This window comes from Ceratosolen solmsi, unplaced genomic scaffold (assembly GCF_000503995.2).
Source record: "Ceratosolen solmsi marchali unplaced genomic scaffold, CerSol_1.0 scaffold63, whole genome shotgun sequence".
Lineage (NCBI taxonomy): Eukaryota > Metazoa > Arthropoda > Insecta > Hymenoptera > Agaonidae > Ceratosolen > Ceratosolen solmsi.
In genome coordinates this window covers 2,300,906-2,321,995 of record NW_011948437.1, presented here as the reverse complement: position 1 = coordinate 2,321,995, position 21,090 = coordinate 2,300,906, and the positions used below count along the sequence as shown (strand labels likewise).

Sequence of the window (21,090 nt, the reverse complement as noted above, 5' to 3'; positions counted from 1 at the left end):
TGCAAATCTTATGAGTACAGTCTATATACGCTCATGTATTCTTATTAAGGAACACAATTTCTAACGTTCATTTTTAAATCGTCCCAATTAATATACTTTTATAAAATATAATGTTCCGTTGACAATTATACTGAGTTAAAAGTGCAATAAAATTTAAGAAACGCAGTAGAAGTGAATACATTATAAAATAAAAGAAACAAAAGTAATATATAACCATATAATCTATTCAGTAATATTGTCAAGATAATAAGTTTTTGTAATTGTTACAATTACTTATTAACTTTAATATATGTAGAATAATAATTCCTTTTACGTTGTCAAATAAATTTTCAGAATTTCGTATAAATAAATTCGAATTATAATGAAAAAGACTATAAAATTTTTGTAATTTTAAGGATGTAAATTAAATGGTGAAAGGAGCTGTATGAATATATGTAATGGTGAATTTATTATTTAAAATATTAAAATTTCATTTATTATCACAAAATAGTGACTAAAATATTTGATTGTTGCATCTGGATTATGTATAGTAAATTTTCAGCAATAAAAGGTAGACTTACATCGGTGGCCAGAATATATATAAGATAGGCTTGATACTACTTGAAACTTGGATCAGAAAACTCAGGAAACTATCGAAATAAGGGAAGCACCTTTCAGTTATGATCATCTCATTATCATACATCAAGTCAAATCGTTTAACAAACAGTATCCAGGAGTAGTATATATTATAATCGACGCAACCGTCGTTAATTTGCATACCCATATACCAACAATAACGAATGATTTTACATAAATTTTATATGAATAAAGCAATTCAACGCTCGAATAGAAAGCATTGTAACAATGGGAAATTCGTTCGTACATTAATATATTAAATTTTTGAAAATTTTCTTTATTATATATATAATGCTATTCGAATAAAGAAGGAAAAGAATTTTATTTCAAAGTCATATTTTCTCTATATTTTTGTACTCTCTTTAATTTATAAAATTTATAAAATATTAATATTTCAATATATAATAATTATTATTCAATTAATATTTATTTACCTTATCCTTTAACTTAATATAAATAATCTAATAAACGAAAAGAAAAAGAAAATTAAACATAAAAATAATAAATGTTTTAATTGAATTCACACTTTTCTAGCTATAATTAGCTAATGTTAAAGTATATAACTATTACGCAATGTATCTTGCATTTGTAGATAAATAAATTGAAGTTCTAAAAAATTCTGCTAAATACGTAATGGATGAAAGACATTTGAATATAAACAAAAGTAATCAGATTATATAGATGTGAAATGGTAATAAACGGATGATAGTCATAAGTACAGTGATAATGTTGATAAATCTATGATTTAATAGCTTGATTATTTTCTAGAAAGTTTTGTACTTTAAAACAATATTACGAAGCTTGAATATTGCTACATGTAAATTACGGGTTCAAGTTTTCATTTGATAGATATACATTAAAAAATATTTTGGCTTCTTAAATAATTCCAAACAATGTAGAAGAAAGTGAATAATAATTGCTTTTATAAAGTGATTTGTCATCAGTATTATTAATAAGTTAAGTAACAAATTAAAAATTATACTGTATTATACTATAAATAATTAAACGAGAGAAATTAATTAATTGTTTAATTAAATATTGTTTTTGACTGAGATCTTTTCAAGATTCCTTCGAAGCTTAAATCAAAGTGACTGCTTAAATATAAATTTTTTATAAAGCATAGTTATTACTGCGTAAACATTATATATAAATCATATTATTATTATTATTATTATTATATTATTATTAATTATTATTATATTTTTATTAATATTATTATTATACATATCATATTATTATATCTTCTTCAAAATGGTATAACTTGTTATAATTATTTATCATACTAATTGAGTATATAACTAAAAATGTTTTGTTTAATTAATAAAAATCATGCTATACTATATTATTCATCCATTAATTTTAGTATAATATAATCTAGTATTATAATATCATTTAGTAAAATGCATATTTAAAATCGATATCAAATTCGACTCTACATCGTTTGATCTGTGCTCTTTTAAAGTTTTTTTTTTTTGAACTAAAATATATTTGTTATACATTTGTAAACCAATTGCAGAATTTAAAGTTAAATTTCAAGTACATTATTATACGTAAGATAGATAATTATTAAGCACTAGCATTTAATGCCTGCCAATTATAGATAATGAAAATTATAAATTTATTGCTTTTTCATTCTATATTATTCATATAGGAGCCGATGTAAAGAAAGAGAAAAATAAAAAGCGCGTGTGTGTGTGCGCGCACGTGAGCGGGCGTGTGTGTGTGATAGGAAAGAGGAAATGGTGGAAGAAAAGAAGAAAATAGAGAAGCTATTACATAAAAGCGCGTTGAGTCTGTAAAAGGACTCAATAAGTATTGTGGAATAAAGAACGCTTTCGATCCTCCTTCGAAATTGTAGCAAAAAGTACGTTGAGTAAGAGTATTTTGTGAAAGCAATCGTGGAGAAACGATAGAAAAACGATAGAGTTGTGGAGTGAAAAGGAAAAGAATGGTTTTTGTCGAGGCTATAACCATTCGAGAAGAATATAGACATGCAGTTATACAAGTTGCGAATATTTATGCTTACTGGTTGGTTGTGACACTGCCACCAGAGAATATAGTACTTAGTGTCGGCATAGTGATGAGTAGAGTAAGGAGACAGAAACGTGCTTCAAAGGTAAGCCAACAATTTCCATCCTTTTCTTATAAGATACCCATGATGCAGACATGATTCACTTTTAGTTACTTCACACTTCTTTTTACAATATCTATATCTTTATTAAAAAATCTAGTAATTACTGTTGACTCAAAGATTACGTTTTAATTCAATATGTACATATGATATTAATTGATTGCTATATCAATTAATTTAGATAGAATTTTTATTTATTACTGTCTCATACCGACATACTTTTTAATCCACTTATATTTGCTTTTATAACGAAATTAAAATTTATAATTTGGTGAATCTTTATTACAGTATTATATTAGGTATTATATTATATTACAGTATTATATAACAGTATTTTATTAGGTTTTAATTTTTATTTATATGCCTTACATTTATTAATATATAGTACATAGTTATTTTTTTAATTATACTTATTAAATCTATATAAAAACTAAGTTTTAAATAATAATGAATGTTGATTGAGTTACACTTCTAAACATAAATTATTATGAAATTGGAAGTATAATAAAAATGTAAAAATTATGAAATTTTTATATTTCTTGTTTTCTTTTCGAACAGATAATTTTGATTATCTATTTGTCTTTCAAAAGCTATACAATTACAATGCAATAATTAATCATGAATATTAATAATTAGTAATTAGATATCAGTTTAACATCATCAATAAGTGCAGTAACAAAAAGGTTAATGTCTTAAGACAAGTGTAAATATATTTATACTTGACTAAATTTCTGTAGAAGTAGTACCATACCAGTTTATACTACAAAAACATTAATATTTTTCAGATGAAATCATACTCGTTAACTAAATAATGAAAAACAAAAAATTGAAAATTTTGTCAATTAATTTTACGTATTTTAATCTGAACTACATTATCATTTGTTTGTTTAATATATGAAAATTTTAATATTTAAAATCTGAATAAATAAAATCCATGCAAACTGTATCATTGTTTTAAGCACTCCACGCGTATTATAAGCCATCCATTCTACAATCATGCATAAAAATTAAAAATATGAATACGTACCTGCAGCTTTGAGAAAAAAGATGCAATTACCTTGAATTCAAAATGAAAAGAGCATTTAATTTTTTTTATAATACAATTTTATAAAAAGAAATCTCGCTGTTTTAACAATAATCAGTGGTCTATTCATTAATCCATACGTGGTACAAAGAAGTTAATAAGTCTACTTAAAATTAATAGTAGACTTAACTCAATTAAATCAAGTAAATATAAAAAAATTGTAAAAAGAAGAAGAAAAAAAGTAAAGAACGCTCATGGGAAAAATGTTCATGAGTATAAACTAAAAAAAGTGAGGAGTAACGGGAAGGTGGCAAGAGTAATCTGAAAGAAATCACTGGAAGATTCATCTTACAAGTTATTTTTGAGAATACCGAATCCGATAAGCTACGGTTAGCTTGAGTGCTAGAAGTGGAGATACAATGCAATCTGAAAACTTGTCACTTGAAAACTTACAACAATATTGTTAAATTTACCATTTGAAGATTGGAGTGTAATATTGAATAAGATGCTGAATAAGATAAGGATTTAGCAAGTAATTTGGCGGTTGGCTGTAGAGATCGATTATATTTTTGAGACAAGATCTTAAATTTTCCCCTCCCATCTTTAGTCTTCCATTCGAAATAGTAACTCGTAATCTGAAAGTCTGGAATAATACATTGAAGATGATCGTCAAGACGAAATACCTTTTCAAGAATTCCTTTGAGCTTTGAAAGCCCGGAACAATATCTGAAGTCAAGATTGGGGTCGCGACCCGTCCCCTGAGTAACAAGTCTTATCTACTCCCCGCTGACCGTCAGCTCTCGTCCGGCTCCACCGGGCTCTTTTAATCACTGCTTATCAAAAGCCAACGTTGTCGCTATTTTAGCAGACACGTGTTTGTACATGAGAGCAGTTGGCCGCCTTGTGGATAAGAAAAAAGATATCCTTCACTCTTGGTTGAGAAAGGGCCGAGGAGTGCAGGATCGATCGCGTGTCAAGTAACTGGTGAAAGGGAACCGATAGGTATCTAAGTTGCGTATAGTAACTGTACAAATACCCATCAGTGGCTACGATCCAATTATTTTAGCTAGTTCGACGTCTGACATCTTTCGTACACACAAAGGACTCTCGGTCACTCTAGTTCGCCTGGCTTTAACGCTCTCCCTTTAATGGTGATATCGATTGTTAGGAGGCCATCAGCAACCTACAAAGCTGCTGCCAGCTTTTCTCACACGAATGTTGCATATTTTCTATTTTTTATTTTTCATGTTAATGGTTCATTATTCTACTAAAAACTATTAATTACATACATAAATAAATAAATGCATACATACCTACACACATACATGCACACATACATATATACATACATACATATATTTACATACATATATATACATATATATCTACATACATATATATACATATATATATATATATATATATATATATATATACATTTTATTAAAATCTATTCTTATTTCAACTAAAAAGCTATTATACTAAAAAACTTTTCAATAGATTATTCATTTGATATTATTCAACTTTTTATTTCATTTTTACGATCAATTTTAATGCATTATATCTTTACGTCATTTTACTAAAACGTAGTATGTTTGTTCGAAACTAATGTATAGAAATGAAAAATTTGATTATCTTATTATAATTTTACCTTAATATTTAATTTTATTAACTATTTTTTAAAATATATTATTGTATGGATTTTCATTAGAATTCTATTATGCTTTATTCCTTATTTTATGTAATTATTATTTTTCTAGTAACTATTAATAGTTAGCTTCGATAGTTTGAGCTTAAATGCTGTGTTAATATGTCTGAAATTCTTAGAATAATTATGCGCGATTTGTTGATTATATTTTCCGATATACATCTTACAAAATACTAATTCTATACAGAAAGTATTTGTAACATATTGAACATTTCTTTTACTTTACACATCACTTTTTAACAGTTATTATAAATAGTGTTAATATAATTTTATCATGATGAAATGTAAAATTGACTTATTCTTAATGACAAATTGAAAATTAAACTTGATAGACTACTGGCAAGTACATGAGAAAATAAAAAAATTTACAATGACAATTTGTAAGAGTAATTAATTCAAATATGTGCATTATATTTTTCTGGACTCATATTTTTAAATATTATTAAATTATTATTATAGCCCACAAATTATCTCGTAATTTGTTAATGAAAGAATTGAGTTGTTACATAAGCGGTATATTCAAATCTAATGCATATATTTGATGTAGAATATTGCTTTTATAATAATAAAGTTTAATACTTTTAATTTATGAACTTACAATTATTTGTCATAATTATCTACAGATCCTTACTGAGCTATTATAAAGAACTCAGTAAGTTATTAAAAATGTTCCTAATTTCGAACGATAATTTATGAAATTGAAAAGCAATTTATGCATTCTCATTAATACAATAAAATTTAATGATTATTATATCATAATTATTCGATCCAATATGATACTATTATGAATTTTCGACTCGAGTTTATTTTTCTTTCAGAATAAAATATTGTCCTGAAAAGAATTTTTTTAATTTATAAACATATATTTCTCTTATCTACTGTGTAATATTGTCAATAATAATAGTATTTATCAGTCTATATCTAAACAAGAATTTTTACTTGTTAAAGTTTATTACAAAAAAAGAAACATAATTGACGTGGATTAAAAAATTGATTATAAATACGAACTGTATATTTGAAAGTAATTATTTTTTTTAGAAAAACTGTACAATTTTTTAAAAATTTGTAAATCTTGAATATTTATTACATTATTTTTAAAAAGTAATTTAAAAAATAAATAGCAATTTAAAAATTCGTAAAAATTAATTAAAACCCATTAAAACTATATGAACATATGCAGATACATACATATACATAAATAATTTTATGTAATATGTCAGTAGAGTGTATTGTTATCATTTTTTTAACGTGCGTTTTGCAGTTTTTTGTATATTGAATATCAATATATAAATAAATATCGACGTGTCCATTATAAATTATAAGTAAAATAATGTAATGATGCACATTATTAATATTCGATTTGTAATTCATTTGAATTATAGGTTTTATTAGATGTATAACTATTAGATATTGTTTGTCAATTATATATGTCTCCTACTATTATTTTCTTTCGTAAACACTAGTAATAAAAGCAATTATCGACGACCACTGGTTACTGCTTTTAATTTTCAACTCAGTGTAAGAAAGAAAAAGGTTAGAATGTAACAAACTATAAATACATGATAATGAATTTACGTAAAAATGGAATATGGTTGACAATATAATAACGAAAAAATACTTGGCACAACAGAAAATTATCGATTTTACGGCTCCGAGTTGGCTCATATAAAGATACAGGATTTTTTCGCGTTTGGCTACAACCAGAAGTCATGTTTCCTGAATTCAGCTACTGATCAATGAAAGTCACGGAACTTCGTTTCTTTTGACCGACGATTTCTCGGGCCCTAGCCTTTAGGATCTCGATGACGATCGCATTGACGACGGCAGTGAGACGCGCATTGAGGGTGGCTGAAAGGGATCTTCTTTGACTAATGTTGGTGGGGACGAGGGTGAAGGCGTGGGCAGGGATGAAAGCAAGGAGAAGTGGTGGTGGTATAGACGGCCGCGCATCTGCCCCGCCGTCGGCTCCAGCCCCAGCAGCCAGCAGTCAAAGCCTGGCAGTGCCGGTGCCAGCAGCCCAACTCTCGGTAGCACACGAGGATGTTGAGCGCGAGTGAGCCCAGCGTGGCAGCCCGTGTTCCAATGCTGGGGCTGCGTTAACAGCTGACATCGAGAACGGGAGGGAAGACAAAAAGACAGCTAGGGGGAGGCCGAATAGGGACTACGGTTAGTCTGCTTCGAGCCAGTTTGTCTGCACGATGCTGTGAGCCCGAGAGACACTCTCCTAAGGAGTGAATATAGTGCATGCGTAGGTGTAACCCAGTGTCGTGCACTCCATGCTATATGCTCAATCATATTATCTCTGTAATTGATGCTGTTCGTGAGATGAAGCTAAGAGAGGGACAGAAAGGGCGAAGAAGACTACAGACTTGACCATTTAATAAAAATTTGAAAACAAGAAGCGCGATTTCGATTATACTCCCTTCATTCTTAACACGTGTGCACATATTTTCTACAAAATGGCGCGGTAACGATCATTTTTATTGCTTAATGGAGTCGACATCAGTTTTATTCCCAACGTAAAGTTCTATAAAATCCTTTAAATCAATAGGCTCGATGTTTCTTCCTTTAAAAAGCATCGGCAGTGTCGAGCTATGCTTGATTCCGCGATGGAGCATAATTACCAAGAGGCCCACTTCTACCGGTCATCTCTCATGAGCTAACACCTTCGTCTCCCCATTATTACGCTCATGTAAAACATAAGCAATATTTTATAGCTTTCTAACGCAGACGAAGTAATATAATGGAAAATGGAAAAGTCGACAGCAAAGAAAATCAAGATAACTATGGCATACTTATTTTCCCTTGGTGAATACATACTTGGTCCCATAAAACTCTGCACGAAGAGAAAGGCAAGAAACTCAAGTTAATTAATAGCGACTTGTTCTCTGCTCTTGATTCACTCGTCCATCTCTTATACTCCTTTTTTCTCTCTGGCATTTGGCAGAAGCAGCGGCTCTACTCGTCTTTCCATTTTCTAATTACGACACTATAGCCACCTTTTTTCTTTACACTTTTATTATATACATATACATATATATATAAAAAAAAATAAGAAAAGGATAAAAAGATATTACAAGTAAATATATATATATATATATATATATCCTTTTCTTATTTTTTTTACTCTATTCCATTTTCTGTTTATTCTTTATTTATTATTTGTATAATTTATTTATTTATTATATATATATCCACACATTATTTTCTATTTACAAGTTATATTTTTACTCTTCAAAAAGCAACTCGGATTGAGATTTAAAAGTTCAATTCAAAAATTCATCAAAGTTTCCATTTCCTAGTGTAAAGCTTAAAGCGTGGTAAAGCGATTCGGTTGCCGTGTATTCATCAAAGCTACGTGGTGATTGATGACTTATGAGAATAGCGATGTATACATGTATCGACCGTAATAATATGAAGAGTCTTCATAAAATCTTATGATATCTGTTCATTGGTTAAATCTAAATAATAATTGATTTTTAATATTAATTTTAATTGCAGTAATTTATCCGAACCTTTCATTTGTTCAATGATTTTTTATAAGTTCCAATCTTTCTTGAACTATCCTTCATATTTAATTTCTATAATTGTAGTTTTTACAAAATCTTGTTTGTGGTAATGTATTAACATTCACAAATATCGATATAATTTTACATTAGTTACTGATTTATTTTATTTTTTTTAATGCAAATGAACGAATTGCATAATTTTCAAACTTACTTTATATGCACATTTAGATATTCAAACGTGTTTTAAAGAACCTAATTTTGCATTTTATCCAATATTTGCATATACATTCTAAACATTGCTAAGTCGAAAAAACCACAACAATAGCTTAAAAGATACAGAATTTATTCTAAAGTTTATATTGTTTTTCCTATATTATTATTTGTATTCTCTTATTAACTTTTAAAATATCTGATTATATTTAGAAAGATAAAAGTAGCAAGTGGACAAGGTGTACAAGTAAGACATGCTTATACAATGCTTTCATTTCCTATTATAATGACATATCAAACGAGATTTTTTGTAAGAGCCCTAAATAATGTACAATTAATAGACTGATTTTATAATTTAACGAGACAAATGATGCTAACACAAATTAATACAGATGTATTTGATTCCAATTAATGTAACAGAATAAAATAAAGTAACGAAGAGAATATAACTTTTTAATTTGAAGTCGTTGTATCCGATGAAAATCTATAATCATTAAAAAAAGGCATTCAATGAAGTAAAAACGTTAGTATTAATTCGTTGTCATTTAGGACGCTGTGATCAATGATATTATGTGTTTCACTACACAGGTGAGTTTATTGTGAATGTGGGATCTGGTAAAAGCTTTGAATATTCTATAACAGAAAGCTTAGAAGGTAGATACGTTTATAAGCCGAATAAAAAACCATTTTATACAGTTTTTATTTCTATCCTTGTGTTTATTCTATTATATTCTTTTTGAATATTCTTTTAGTTACTTCTCCCACGAAAACTTAAATAACACTGATGTAGCTCTACTCAAATGTATCTGAGTGCTATCTTATTCACCTACATTTATTATCTCGAAGGTTTCTTGTTAATTAAAACCTACGATTATCATATTTTTTGTGCTGATTAATTACATGAGAATAGTGCCTATAATATCTAGAATATATCCTATATATCTAGAATTATAATAATAAATAAAATGTATATGCTAAATGATTATTATCTGATTTATTACATAAATATGAATAGTAATATAATTATATAAAAATTAATTTATATTTAATATACTTTTAATCAAATATTGTTAGTAATTTTTAGAAAATGGGACGTGTAATAAGTTTTTTTATATATAATTTTTTATATATAATTACCAATATACGTAAATATTTGATATGGAGTTAAAATATAGTGTTAGACAAATGCATCGATAATAATACAATTATTGAATTATTGTGGAATATGGTTTCTTCGTAGAGTAAGTACGATGCACATAACACTGCATTTCAAACAATGTATTTATTTATTGAAAAATTTTGGTAATATCTTTAGATGTTTCTGTATTTATTATCCGAAAAAAGCATCGAGAATTAAAATCACGGGAGCTTTATAAGCAGAAGTAGAAGGCAAGAAGATCTACATAGATGACTTGCACCTATCAAGAAAGTGAGAAAATAAGCATTGACACTAAGCTCGTTTAATGTTTGTTTCCGACTGAAAAATGTGCTCAATTTGAACTCCGCTAAATTTGCAAAAAGATTATCTATTGGCTTCATAATCCTTCAACATCGATCGCAAATATTAGTTATCACTTCTATATTTTCTCTCGCCTCTATTGACATACCCAATTTATTATCTAACAATCTTCTTCTCTGTTCCAAATCAACTCCTCATAATATTTCTGTAACCTTTTTCTACTCAGAACTACGTTTTATAAACTCTAAGAAATAATAGTCTTCGACTTTTTACTATTTTTATTTCTTCTGTATTTTTATTGCTAAGCAATATTTTTTATTAGGTATCACTTATGGAGCAATGACGATGTTGCCAATGAGGTTCTTTCGAGCTATCTTGGTGCTCCTTGGAGGCTTATATTTACAACGGACTCATTCAAGTCATGCACCTACATTCAGAACTATAGGTAAGTCTAATTAATGTGGAATTTTAGACTCATAATTTGTTAAAGCGTTTTACAATAATTTGATTTACTACTAATAACTGTTCACTTTTCTCAATTTTATCACTTGTATAGTTGTTCAATTACTATACAGTTATATTTTGTATGAACATACCGAATCGATATATATGATTATGAAAACGAATTTATTTTATATTATTCAGTATTTTTTATAAAAAAAGAACAGAATAATTAAGTTATATGCAATTGTTTTAAAATTTACGTAAATCGAAAGAGAAGATTAAATGTACATAGATGGTCAATTGACATAGAGCCTTGTCTCATTCCATCCTCCTCAAAATTGTTTGTTAAAATTGTCCAACATCACTATTGTTCAACGCAGACGATTAGTTATCATGTTATCCTGGTTCTATTTCAATACTACTTTAACAAATATAATACATATTCAAGAGTTTCGATTTATAACCGAATGTTTAATTAATGAATGTGATTCTTATGGATGAATATATATATATATATATATTAATAAGAAAAAGTAGGTTAATTTCGTACACGTATGAAACACAAATATTTTTAATATACATTTTATATTATTACATATTAAATAAATGTAAAGATTTTTTTTAAATTATTGAATACATTTTTCGATACTATTACATTTTTTCTAAAGATACGTTACAAACATAAGCATAATAAAATTGTAATTAATTTTTTAATAACTACATAGCTATTTCTCTAATTAAAATCTTATTCTTTTGAAGATCTGATTGCAAAATAACTTTTAATATTCATATAACAATAATAACAATGATAGGAATAATAATAAGAACATTGATAATAATAATTGACAAGAACAATAGCGCAAGGAAAGATAATATATTTAATGCTTCATGTAAATAACCTACTTAATTTAATAACGAAATTTTTTATAATTAATTATTTGATCAATAATATTTATAACTAAATATTTCTAATTAAAAAAATTTTTTAAATTTATTTTATCAAATTGTAATAAGATTAATATACTTTGATTAAAACAAATGAAGTTAATTTATAAAATAAGATAGAGGAAATTTATACAAAAGAGATAAAACATGTAAAATACACATGATATTTGACAATAATGTTTTAACATTTTTATTTTTACTGTAATATCTTAATAAATAAAACTATAAAACATAACTCTTATGTATATTTGGTACATTAATTAAACTTGTCATAAAAAGAATTATCGTATAATTAATTCAGACAATTTAACCTTAGAAGTATTCAACCATACTAATGATTAAATTTTTAGCCATTAATTAAATTCATTTATTATTGGCTTAGGAATAATAAAAATAAATAAAAATTTGTAATTCTATCAAAATTTATAAAATTTAAATGTCATTCGTATAAAATATATGAAATTCAAATAAAAAAATTTCATATTTAAATATTCAACGATTGTACATTACTTATATCTATAATTGATTGCGTATAAAAATATTTAATATGCACAATATCTTTTTAGATAACTAACTGTATATGAAATATTAACGGTTAATTTATAATATTTTGATAGTCATTAAAACAATAAACTCATTATTTCTTATAAAGTAATTCAAACATTTTATGAATAGCAATTTCTTAATTAATTTAAAATCAAACGTAAGCACTATATAAAATTAGAATTTTAAATAGAATATCAAATTTGTGCATCATTATCTTATATATTTGTATTAATTACCAATATATTAAATAATATATCTTTTTTATTACTTTTATAAAATATATATAAATTATACATGTTGAAAAAAAAAATCTATATAAAATTTAACATATAATATTAATTATATAATTATATTACCATTTTCAATTATAATTAGGAATTTCTATTTTTTTTAATTAGTTAAAAAGTCATTAGTGTTACATATTTTTATATTAATTCGAATGGAGTAGAAAAGATATTTATACCAAATCATTATTTATAAAATACTTTCAATTTTTTATCATTTCATTTAGAAAATATGTATATATTTATAGTGCATAGGTTTGATAAATCAGAATTAAATAGTTTTTATTTTATCATTAATTAATGTTTATAAAAAATGCTCTTTATTTTTAATATTTTCAAACAGATTAGGGTGATTTTATTACATTATCATATCATGCTGTTCGTTTTGTCGTAATTTGAAAAATATTCAAGGTACTTAAAGTTTTATTTAATCTTTTCACTTATTTGTCATGAAATAAGGGATTTAATTCTCGGGATAGAGAAAAGCTGTTTATTTCTTGCCTGAATCTTTACCACAATCTCAGAAAGTGACAAAGAAAGTCAACTTTCTATTTCCATTCGCAAGAAATTTAATCTTATAATTCAGACTGGTTTTTTATATCGATTTTCTGATTATCTTACATAAAATATCAAATTATTGTGAATGCATTTGTGGAGAGTCTATTGACGAGAGGTGTAATATTTAAAAAGTAAATCTTCATGGCAGTGAAATGAAAATGGATATATTTATGACGCTATAAACTCGAATGGTTCTATAAATTATTCTGAAAGGGATATGACTGTAAGTGAAGGGTAAAAAAGTGAAATTCGACAAGAAGAGAGGACAACAGCAACGCGGTGGCTGATGCGTGATTGATTGAAGAAGCCTCGGTCATTATAAAGATTAAAATCATAAACAATATGATGCTTATTCAAACTAGGAATGCTACATAAATGAATAAAAAAGTAATACACAAAGTGTAAGAATGCGTTGGAAGAGATTATTGAGAGGAAGAGAATATTACCAGTAATCACTATGCATCAACAAATTACTCGTCTTCTTCCCATTCTTACTTTCTTATTGTTTTCTCCGATAATTATTTATCAATAACAAGATCATTAGTTTGTCATTTTTGACGCATTAAGTCATTTTCAATTCCAAATCGAACTATTAGTAACTGTTGAATGCGAAGTATTCATTCTGTTTATTTATTCTGTCATTGAATCTCAAAATCAGGAGTTCGGATGTAAAGCAGAAATAAATGGAACGAACGCCTGAATCATGCTACCCTTACAATTTAACTACTCCTTACAATCTCTATAGTATTTAATGGCTCAATTTTTTAAATTTTGCAGTACTAAGTATTTTTATTACCATTTTGACAGCAAATGTAAGCTCCATACAAACTACGATAAAGACAAACTGTTCAGAGTACAATAATTTTATTCGATGTAAGTTGTCTAATTCCTGTTAATAAATGAGCAACTTTTTATCTATAAAAATTGGCATTGAACTTTTGCAGAGAATCAAGGAAGATCTCTTTTATCTATTATATTTTTTAATTATTTATACGAGGGCAAAACCCTTACACATTTCCTTACCTGTCCTTTATTTATTCATCCATTCATTATTATTTTTTTGTTCTTTAACTTCATTCTTTTTAAATGTAGAAGAAAAAATTAAAAAAGAAGAAAAGATAGTCTCTCATGCTTTTCCCGCCATTTAGAGATATTATGTTATGCACTCCTTACTTTTTCACTGCATTACTTACATTAACTGATAAAACTTTCATCACCTCATTACCAATATCTTATCAGGACTTTGTGAATTTATTTTGTTTTCATCTTCTGAGTTTGTAGTTCACCCTACTCACTTTTTCCTTCACTTGTTAATGCGTATGTATGGATGAATAGGCTTTGTTGATAACCACATAGAATTAATTATCACATTCTTAAAGAATAAAAAAAATAACTGGGTCAGTCGTTGAGTTAAAGCAGAAAGCATTATATAATAGAAATGTAGATAGGATATTCGTAGTTTATTAATAGTATATGATGTAAGCTTACATTTTATGAGAAATTGCGTATAAACTGATTGCAAGCAAATGCCCCTACTCTCACCAAGTTGCAATTACGAATACATGGTTATCTATTGATCATCATAACGGGCATAACAACTCTGTTAATAATCTAACGAGCATTTATTTATCTACTTGTATGAATTTCTTTTTTGATATCTTGCAATAGATGCTTCATTGACCACTTCATTCTGCAAATATTATCTTTCTAAAATAAAGATATTAAAATGTACTATTGTAAATCGGCACATATTATTCAATCGTTACATATCTTTAAAATAATAAAAACAAGAGATAAATATAAATATATATATATATATATATATATAATCATTTACTTTTTAATATAGTAATTTTAGTCTAAATAATTATATTTTCATTTTAATATATCGGTGCAGTTGTTACTTAAAGCCAATCATTCAAATTCTTTTTTAATAATGTTTTCTGAATTAAAGTAAAATCAATGAATCATATTTTATAAAACAATTTTTATTCTTTATAATTTTCCTTCTTATTATCATTTCAGATATCAAGATATAAATAGATCCTGCTGCATTATGTTTAGAAAAAAATTATATATATTAATATTAGACTATATTAGTAGCCTATTTTTATGTATATTAATCTAAAATTATAAATTAAAAAAAAAAACTTTTAACATTAATGTTTCATTAATCAATTAAGATACAATGTCAATCGAGAAATCCCATTTTATCAAATATTGGCAATCGCTTAACAATAGCTTTGCGAAAAGATTTTCCTCCGTAGACTACAGATCCGTTTACTGATGCGTCCATTAATTCGTTTATATTCATACTTTCATCCTTCTTGACTAATATTATTGGCAAAATTATTAAACTGGCCATCATTCCCAAAAAGGCACGATCTTTATACATTTTCATAAGTTCATCCATAGTAGGTGCTTTAGTTTGGCATTTTAATCTTGACATGGTTAAAGTTAACGTTCGCAAATATTCTTCTAAAAGCTTTTGCTCATTTTTTGTGAAATAATTGTCATTTAAACTTGTATTAAAAAAATATTGTAGATCAATTCCTGGCGAAGAATAATGAGAGAACTGAAAATCAACCTGAAATATTAAATACAATATGAATGTACAATATGAAGGCCATAAATAATTTGTTAATTTCATTAACATAACTATTTCATGTGAAATACAGATTTATTCTTATGTATTTTACAAACTGATAAATAATTATACATGAACAAAGAATTATATTTGACAATAATATATTTAAATGTTTTTTATAGAAAACGTTTAGAAAACATTTATAAATGGAAAAAACAAATTTTTTAAAAATATGAATAATATATAATTATAATGATAATTTGAATAAATAATATGCTGTGTACATGATTTTAATTATTTTAGGTAAAGTTAGAAAAGCATATAAAATCAGTCAATAAGTTCACTTAAATTTAAGTTGACTTAAATTTCAAGACACGTCTTTAATTGGAAATGAAATTGTTGGTAGGTGCTTTTTGAACTTCGTAATGAGACAGAATGAGAGAGAGAGAGAGAGAGAGAGAGAGAGAAATAATTTAGTATAAATTATCAGGGAAAAGGGAAATATAAACGAAGAGAATGGATAGCATTTGTGTTTTTCAAATTCATAGATGTAGAGTAAAAAATTCTGTTGTATAAAATAAGCAAAAATTGAATTCGAACGCACAATTAAATTAATGAACGCTTCTACAAAATTCTTTGTTTTATTCATAATAAGCAATTGTACTTTGACCATAGCAAAAAAAGAATAATAAAAAACTTAGTGTCTTAAATTTTCTCTTAAAGTATTATAATCTTTATAGGTATACTGAATAGTTCCTCTAAAATTGAAATATTTCATCCTCGTTAAATTTGTTTATGAAATTTATTTTATTTTATTAATTTATTAATATTCGAATATTTTTTATATCAACAACTTTTCTCAATTCAATAGATTGGAGAGGATACTTACGAATATATGAGCAATAGGTTGATTTTTATCATTATATTTGAACATCATATTATTAATCCAGTAATCTCCGTGATTAATTACGTTGAATTCGTTATCACGAAAAATATTAGCTTTACTTGCTTTTTCAAAAACTGTATCAGCTATTTTTTCAAGTTTTTGTGGTATTCTGTTTTAGAATTAATTAGGTTATTAGTTTCACATTTTCTAATTTATTTAATTATTGCTTTTACTTACTTTGGATCTAACTCAGGCCAGTTAACCATTTCTTTACTTAGATTTTTTACTCCTTCGATAAAAAACATTTGCATTTCTTTGGGTTGATTTGCGGAAAACATTCCATGTGTATAACACTGTTTTACTGATGGGTCCTAAATAAAAAAATGATGTAGATACTATACCCAAATGCAAGTGCAAGTGCAAGAATGTACTGCATTTATATGTAAATAATATGTACGCAAAAATTAAAACTATATAGAATATAATAAATAGTATTTTGGTGTCTCAATTAGTTTAAAAGTTTGAGTATAGTGAAGATATTTGAAAATTATTTCAAATACTATTATTCTCTCAAAATAAAAATAGTTTTAATATGGTATATCATTTGTGTAAAACCAATTTTTAAATTATAATAATACTGTTAGGATTTTTATTTATAAATATTTCGTGACAATATTTCTGCAAAAAAGTAATTTTCATAAAATTTTATTGTTTGAAAAATTGGTATATTCAATTTATATAATTTAAAAAAAAATTTGGTTTAATCTATATTAGGAAAATATAATGTAAGTTATATATAATTTACAGCTACACAATGGGATTATATTAGAAAGCGAAATTTTTTTGGATTTAAATAACTGAAATGAGTAATTTTTTAATTATTTAAGAAAGAAACTTTTTTATTATTTAAGAAAAACTATTTTTATAGAACAAATGTTTTTTAGTCAAATTAATATTTATGAGATTGACCCGAATACTGTAATTATAACAACATAAATCTTATGTCTGCAGTTAATTATATGACTGTCATTTGGAAAATACATTTATGTATAATAATTTTGAATATCAATTTATACACCTTAAAATAAAATAAAATACGCCTTACATAAAAATTATGCAAAGTGCATATAATTATTTCAATAAAACGGATTAATACATAAATGTACGAAATAAACTATAATTACAAACAATATTTTTATACAAATTAAATATATTTTTAAACTGAAATTTAGTAAAATATTTTATAACAATCTTTTATTAACTAAAAAAATTGTATTTCTTAATGATATCGTAATAGATACCATATATACTATAAATGTATTGTCGGCTATACTTCCATTTATAGTTATAAAAAAAACTTAATTTTGTTTTTTTTAAGATTTGTTTTTAATATCTTTATAATGAAAATAAAAACTTTTATAAACATGAAAATAAGAATAGCCTAGGTATTATTCTATTAAATTTTCTTTTTAATTATTCGTTTTTAAAAAATATATACCACTGCAATATAATTTCAAGAAATACATTATTATAGAGATAGTTATATAAGTAGAAAAAAATTTAATATCTTATTATCATTATATATAAAGGTCGTATTTTTTCTTCCATTTTTTGTGAAGGCTTCTATTAATGAATAAGTAACATATTTAAATTAAATATTTTATTTAGTTTATTAGCACTCGCTACTATGAATAATCTTAAAATAAAAATGATACTTGCATGGAAACTTTCGATGTCATTACATATTAATTTTATATTAAAATTTACATTCAATATACAATAATTTCCGATCTTGTTGTTAACTTTAATAAAATACTCACATTTTATTACATCCATTGCAAATTACTTTAGCAATTCACTACATTGTTTACTAACGTAGACAGTTTTTTTAAACACAAAATTCTAATATAATTTTTTTAATTTACAAAGGTAATTTATCTTTAGGTTTAATTTAAAATATTCTATCTAATTTTATCATATTGAAATTTAATTTGAAAACTTAGGGAACGTAATTATTTTATGTGTTTATAATTGTATTTATTATAAATTTAATCAATATAATATTATTTATAAGAAATTTATAGATCAAAAGTGTAATATTGTTTATAAAAATTTATAAATAAAAAATATAAATATATAATTCAATGTATAAAAAATATAGATAATAATTTATATTTGTCTTATTAATAATTAAACACGTTTTATTAAATTTTTCTTCTAGTCGCAGTTAATATTTTAGGGACTATTTATTCGATTATATTTGGAAAAATTGATTATGAAATTTAATATTTTTTAAAAATATTTTGAATTATTTTTCAATTATTAATAAAAGTCATTTACTATATTATAGTCTTGGAATATAATTTATTCAAGGAAATCTTTGTACATTGTTAAACAAAAATCTTCTTTAAACAAGACACTTGTATTTGAAAAAGACTTAAAAATGAATAACAAAACCAGTATACAAATTCTATTATTATAACATAAAATAATTTAAAAATATATATAATAATAAATGTATTACAAATAATAATAGAGAAACAATATAGAATAGTAATAGTATGAAAATAATGATATCGTTTAATATTTAAAGTATCTTAGGTTTTTTTGAGAAGGAGTAGGAAAACAAAGTACATTTTAGATACATTACATAAAATTAATTGTATATTTAGGAATAATAAACAAGAATTAGTAACTGCTAGAGTGCGTGCGTATGAGAGCTTTAATTTTAATATACTTGGGTTCGTTCATTAACCAAAAAAATACCGTAATTTAAGATCATACCTTTTCACAAAGCGCAACAGAGCTTGCGTGAAATCTTGCCAAACTGCGAATAGCCAATAAGCTATGGTCATCGTCAAGACCGTTTAAACGATCGGCCATGCGGAAACCTAGAGGCGCTAAGTCCTCCATAATGAGCAAAGAAGGTTTAATTTGCGTGTACAAACCTCGGCCACTGAAACAAGCTTCAGGTTTTACAAGTTCATTCATCTTTACCAAAGTGTTCATTATCATATTCATTTCTGTTGTAAAAAGTTCTGATTTTGTAATCTGAAACAAGTTTAACGTATTACTGAAAGATGAATGGTAACTAATATCTCAATGATTTATTTCATTCAACTGCATTAATCACAATTCTGATCGGCATCAAGACCGAATGTCATTTTATTTTACAATATAATAATAGTACTTCAATAATAAAAATACACGATATTATCTATATAAAATTGAACTTTGCTTTCATTTTCATTTATTATCTCTTGTTTTTTCTTCATTTCTATAATTATTTTTACAATCGAGTAGATTAGTTAGGAATCAAGTTAAAAATTATTTAATATAATGATGAATTCATTTTGAATATAACGCTACTTATCATAATTCTATACTAACGATACTTAAATAAAATGAATTCATTTAATTATTAATTATTAAAATCAGGGAAGTTTGAGGGTATTAAATTAAGTTCTTAAATTACACAAAAATCTTACCAAATCTTTTTGTAATCCTTCGGATAATGGCTCGGCCTTTATAATTAGAGATTTCTTTTCTTTTTTTATACCGTTAGATCGAGTATATTCAATAGATGCACGAAACATTTCACTCGCATAATTATCACCTTTATTGGTTGCAAAAATAAATACAATATCATTGACCTCTATACTATAATCATTTTCTGATTCTTGCATAACTTTTTGTATCAATTTAATATCTATCAACTTTTTTATCATCTCTAGTTTATCGGAATCCATTTCTGTAAAATATAAGAATTATGTGCACCAAAACAAGATCATTAACTGATAAGACGAGTTAAATTTACTATGTTCTGTCTTAGCTTGCAATTCAATGTATATATTTAAAATATAAAAAAATATAAATATATAAATATAAATATATATATATATATATATATATATATATATGTATACATATTTTTTTTTGCAGTATAGAAAAATGTTTAAGATTTGTCGTACATTTAATAATATTTAAGTATAATATTTAATAACACTAAAATTGTAATAATGCGTTTGAAGACGCATTGAATGGAATAATTGTAACATTTTTTGTCATAAAGTTATAGATATTTCTACAGATAAAATCACTTTAATTATAATGTGTTCATTTACTTTTTAAAATTTTAATTTACGAATAATTATCTGCATGTACCACTCACTTACTAAACTGCT

At 25.4% G+C, this 21,090-nt stretch overlaps 1 protein-coding gene across 1 annotated transcript; it reads right to left on the bottom strand.

The window, feature by feature from the left end:
• Positions 1-15,604: 15,604 nt before the first annotated feature.
• LOC105365253 (uncharacterized) lies at positions 15,605-20,651 on the bottom strand. Its single transcript, XM_011503367.1, has 5 exons — positions 20,395-20,651; positions 19,691-19,957; positions 17,144-17,277; positions 16,910-17,075; positions 15,605-16,020 (listed from the first exon to the last, which is right to left on the bottom strand). The coding sequence occupies exons 1-5, from the start codon at positions 20,632-20,634 to the stop codon at positions 15,625-15,627; spliced, it is 1,203 nt and encodes a 400-aa protein (XP_011501669.1). The 5' UTR covers positions 20,635-20,651; the 3' UTR covers positions 15,605-15,624.
• Between the last annotated feature and the right edge of the window lie 439 nt (positions 20,652-21,090).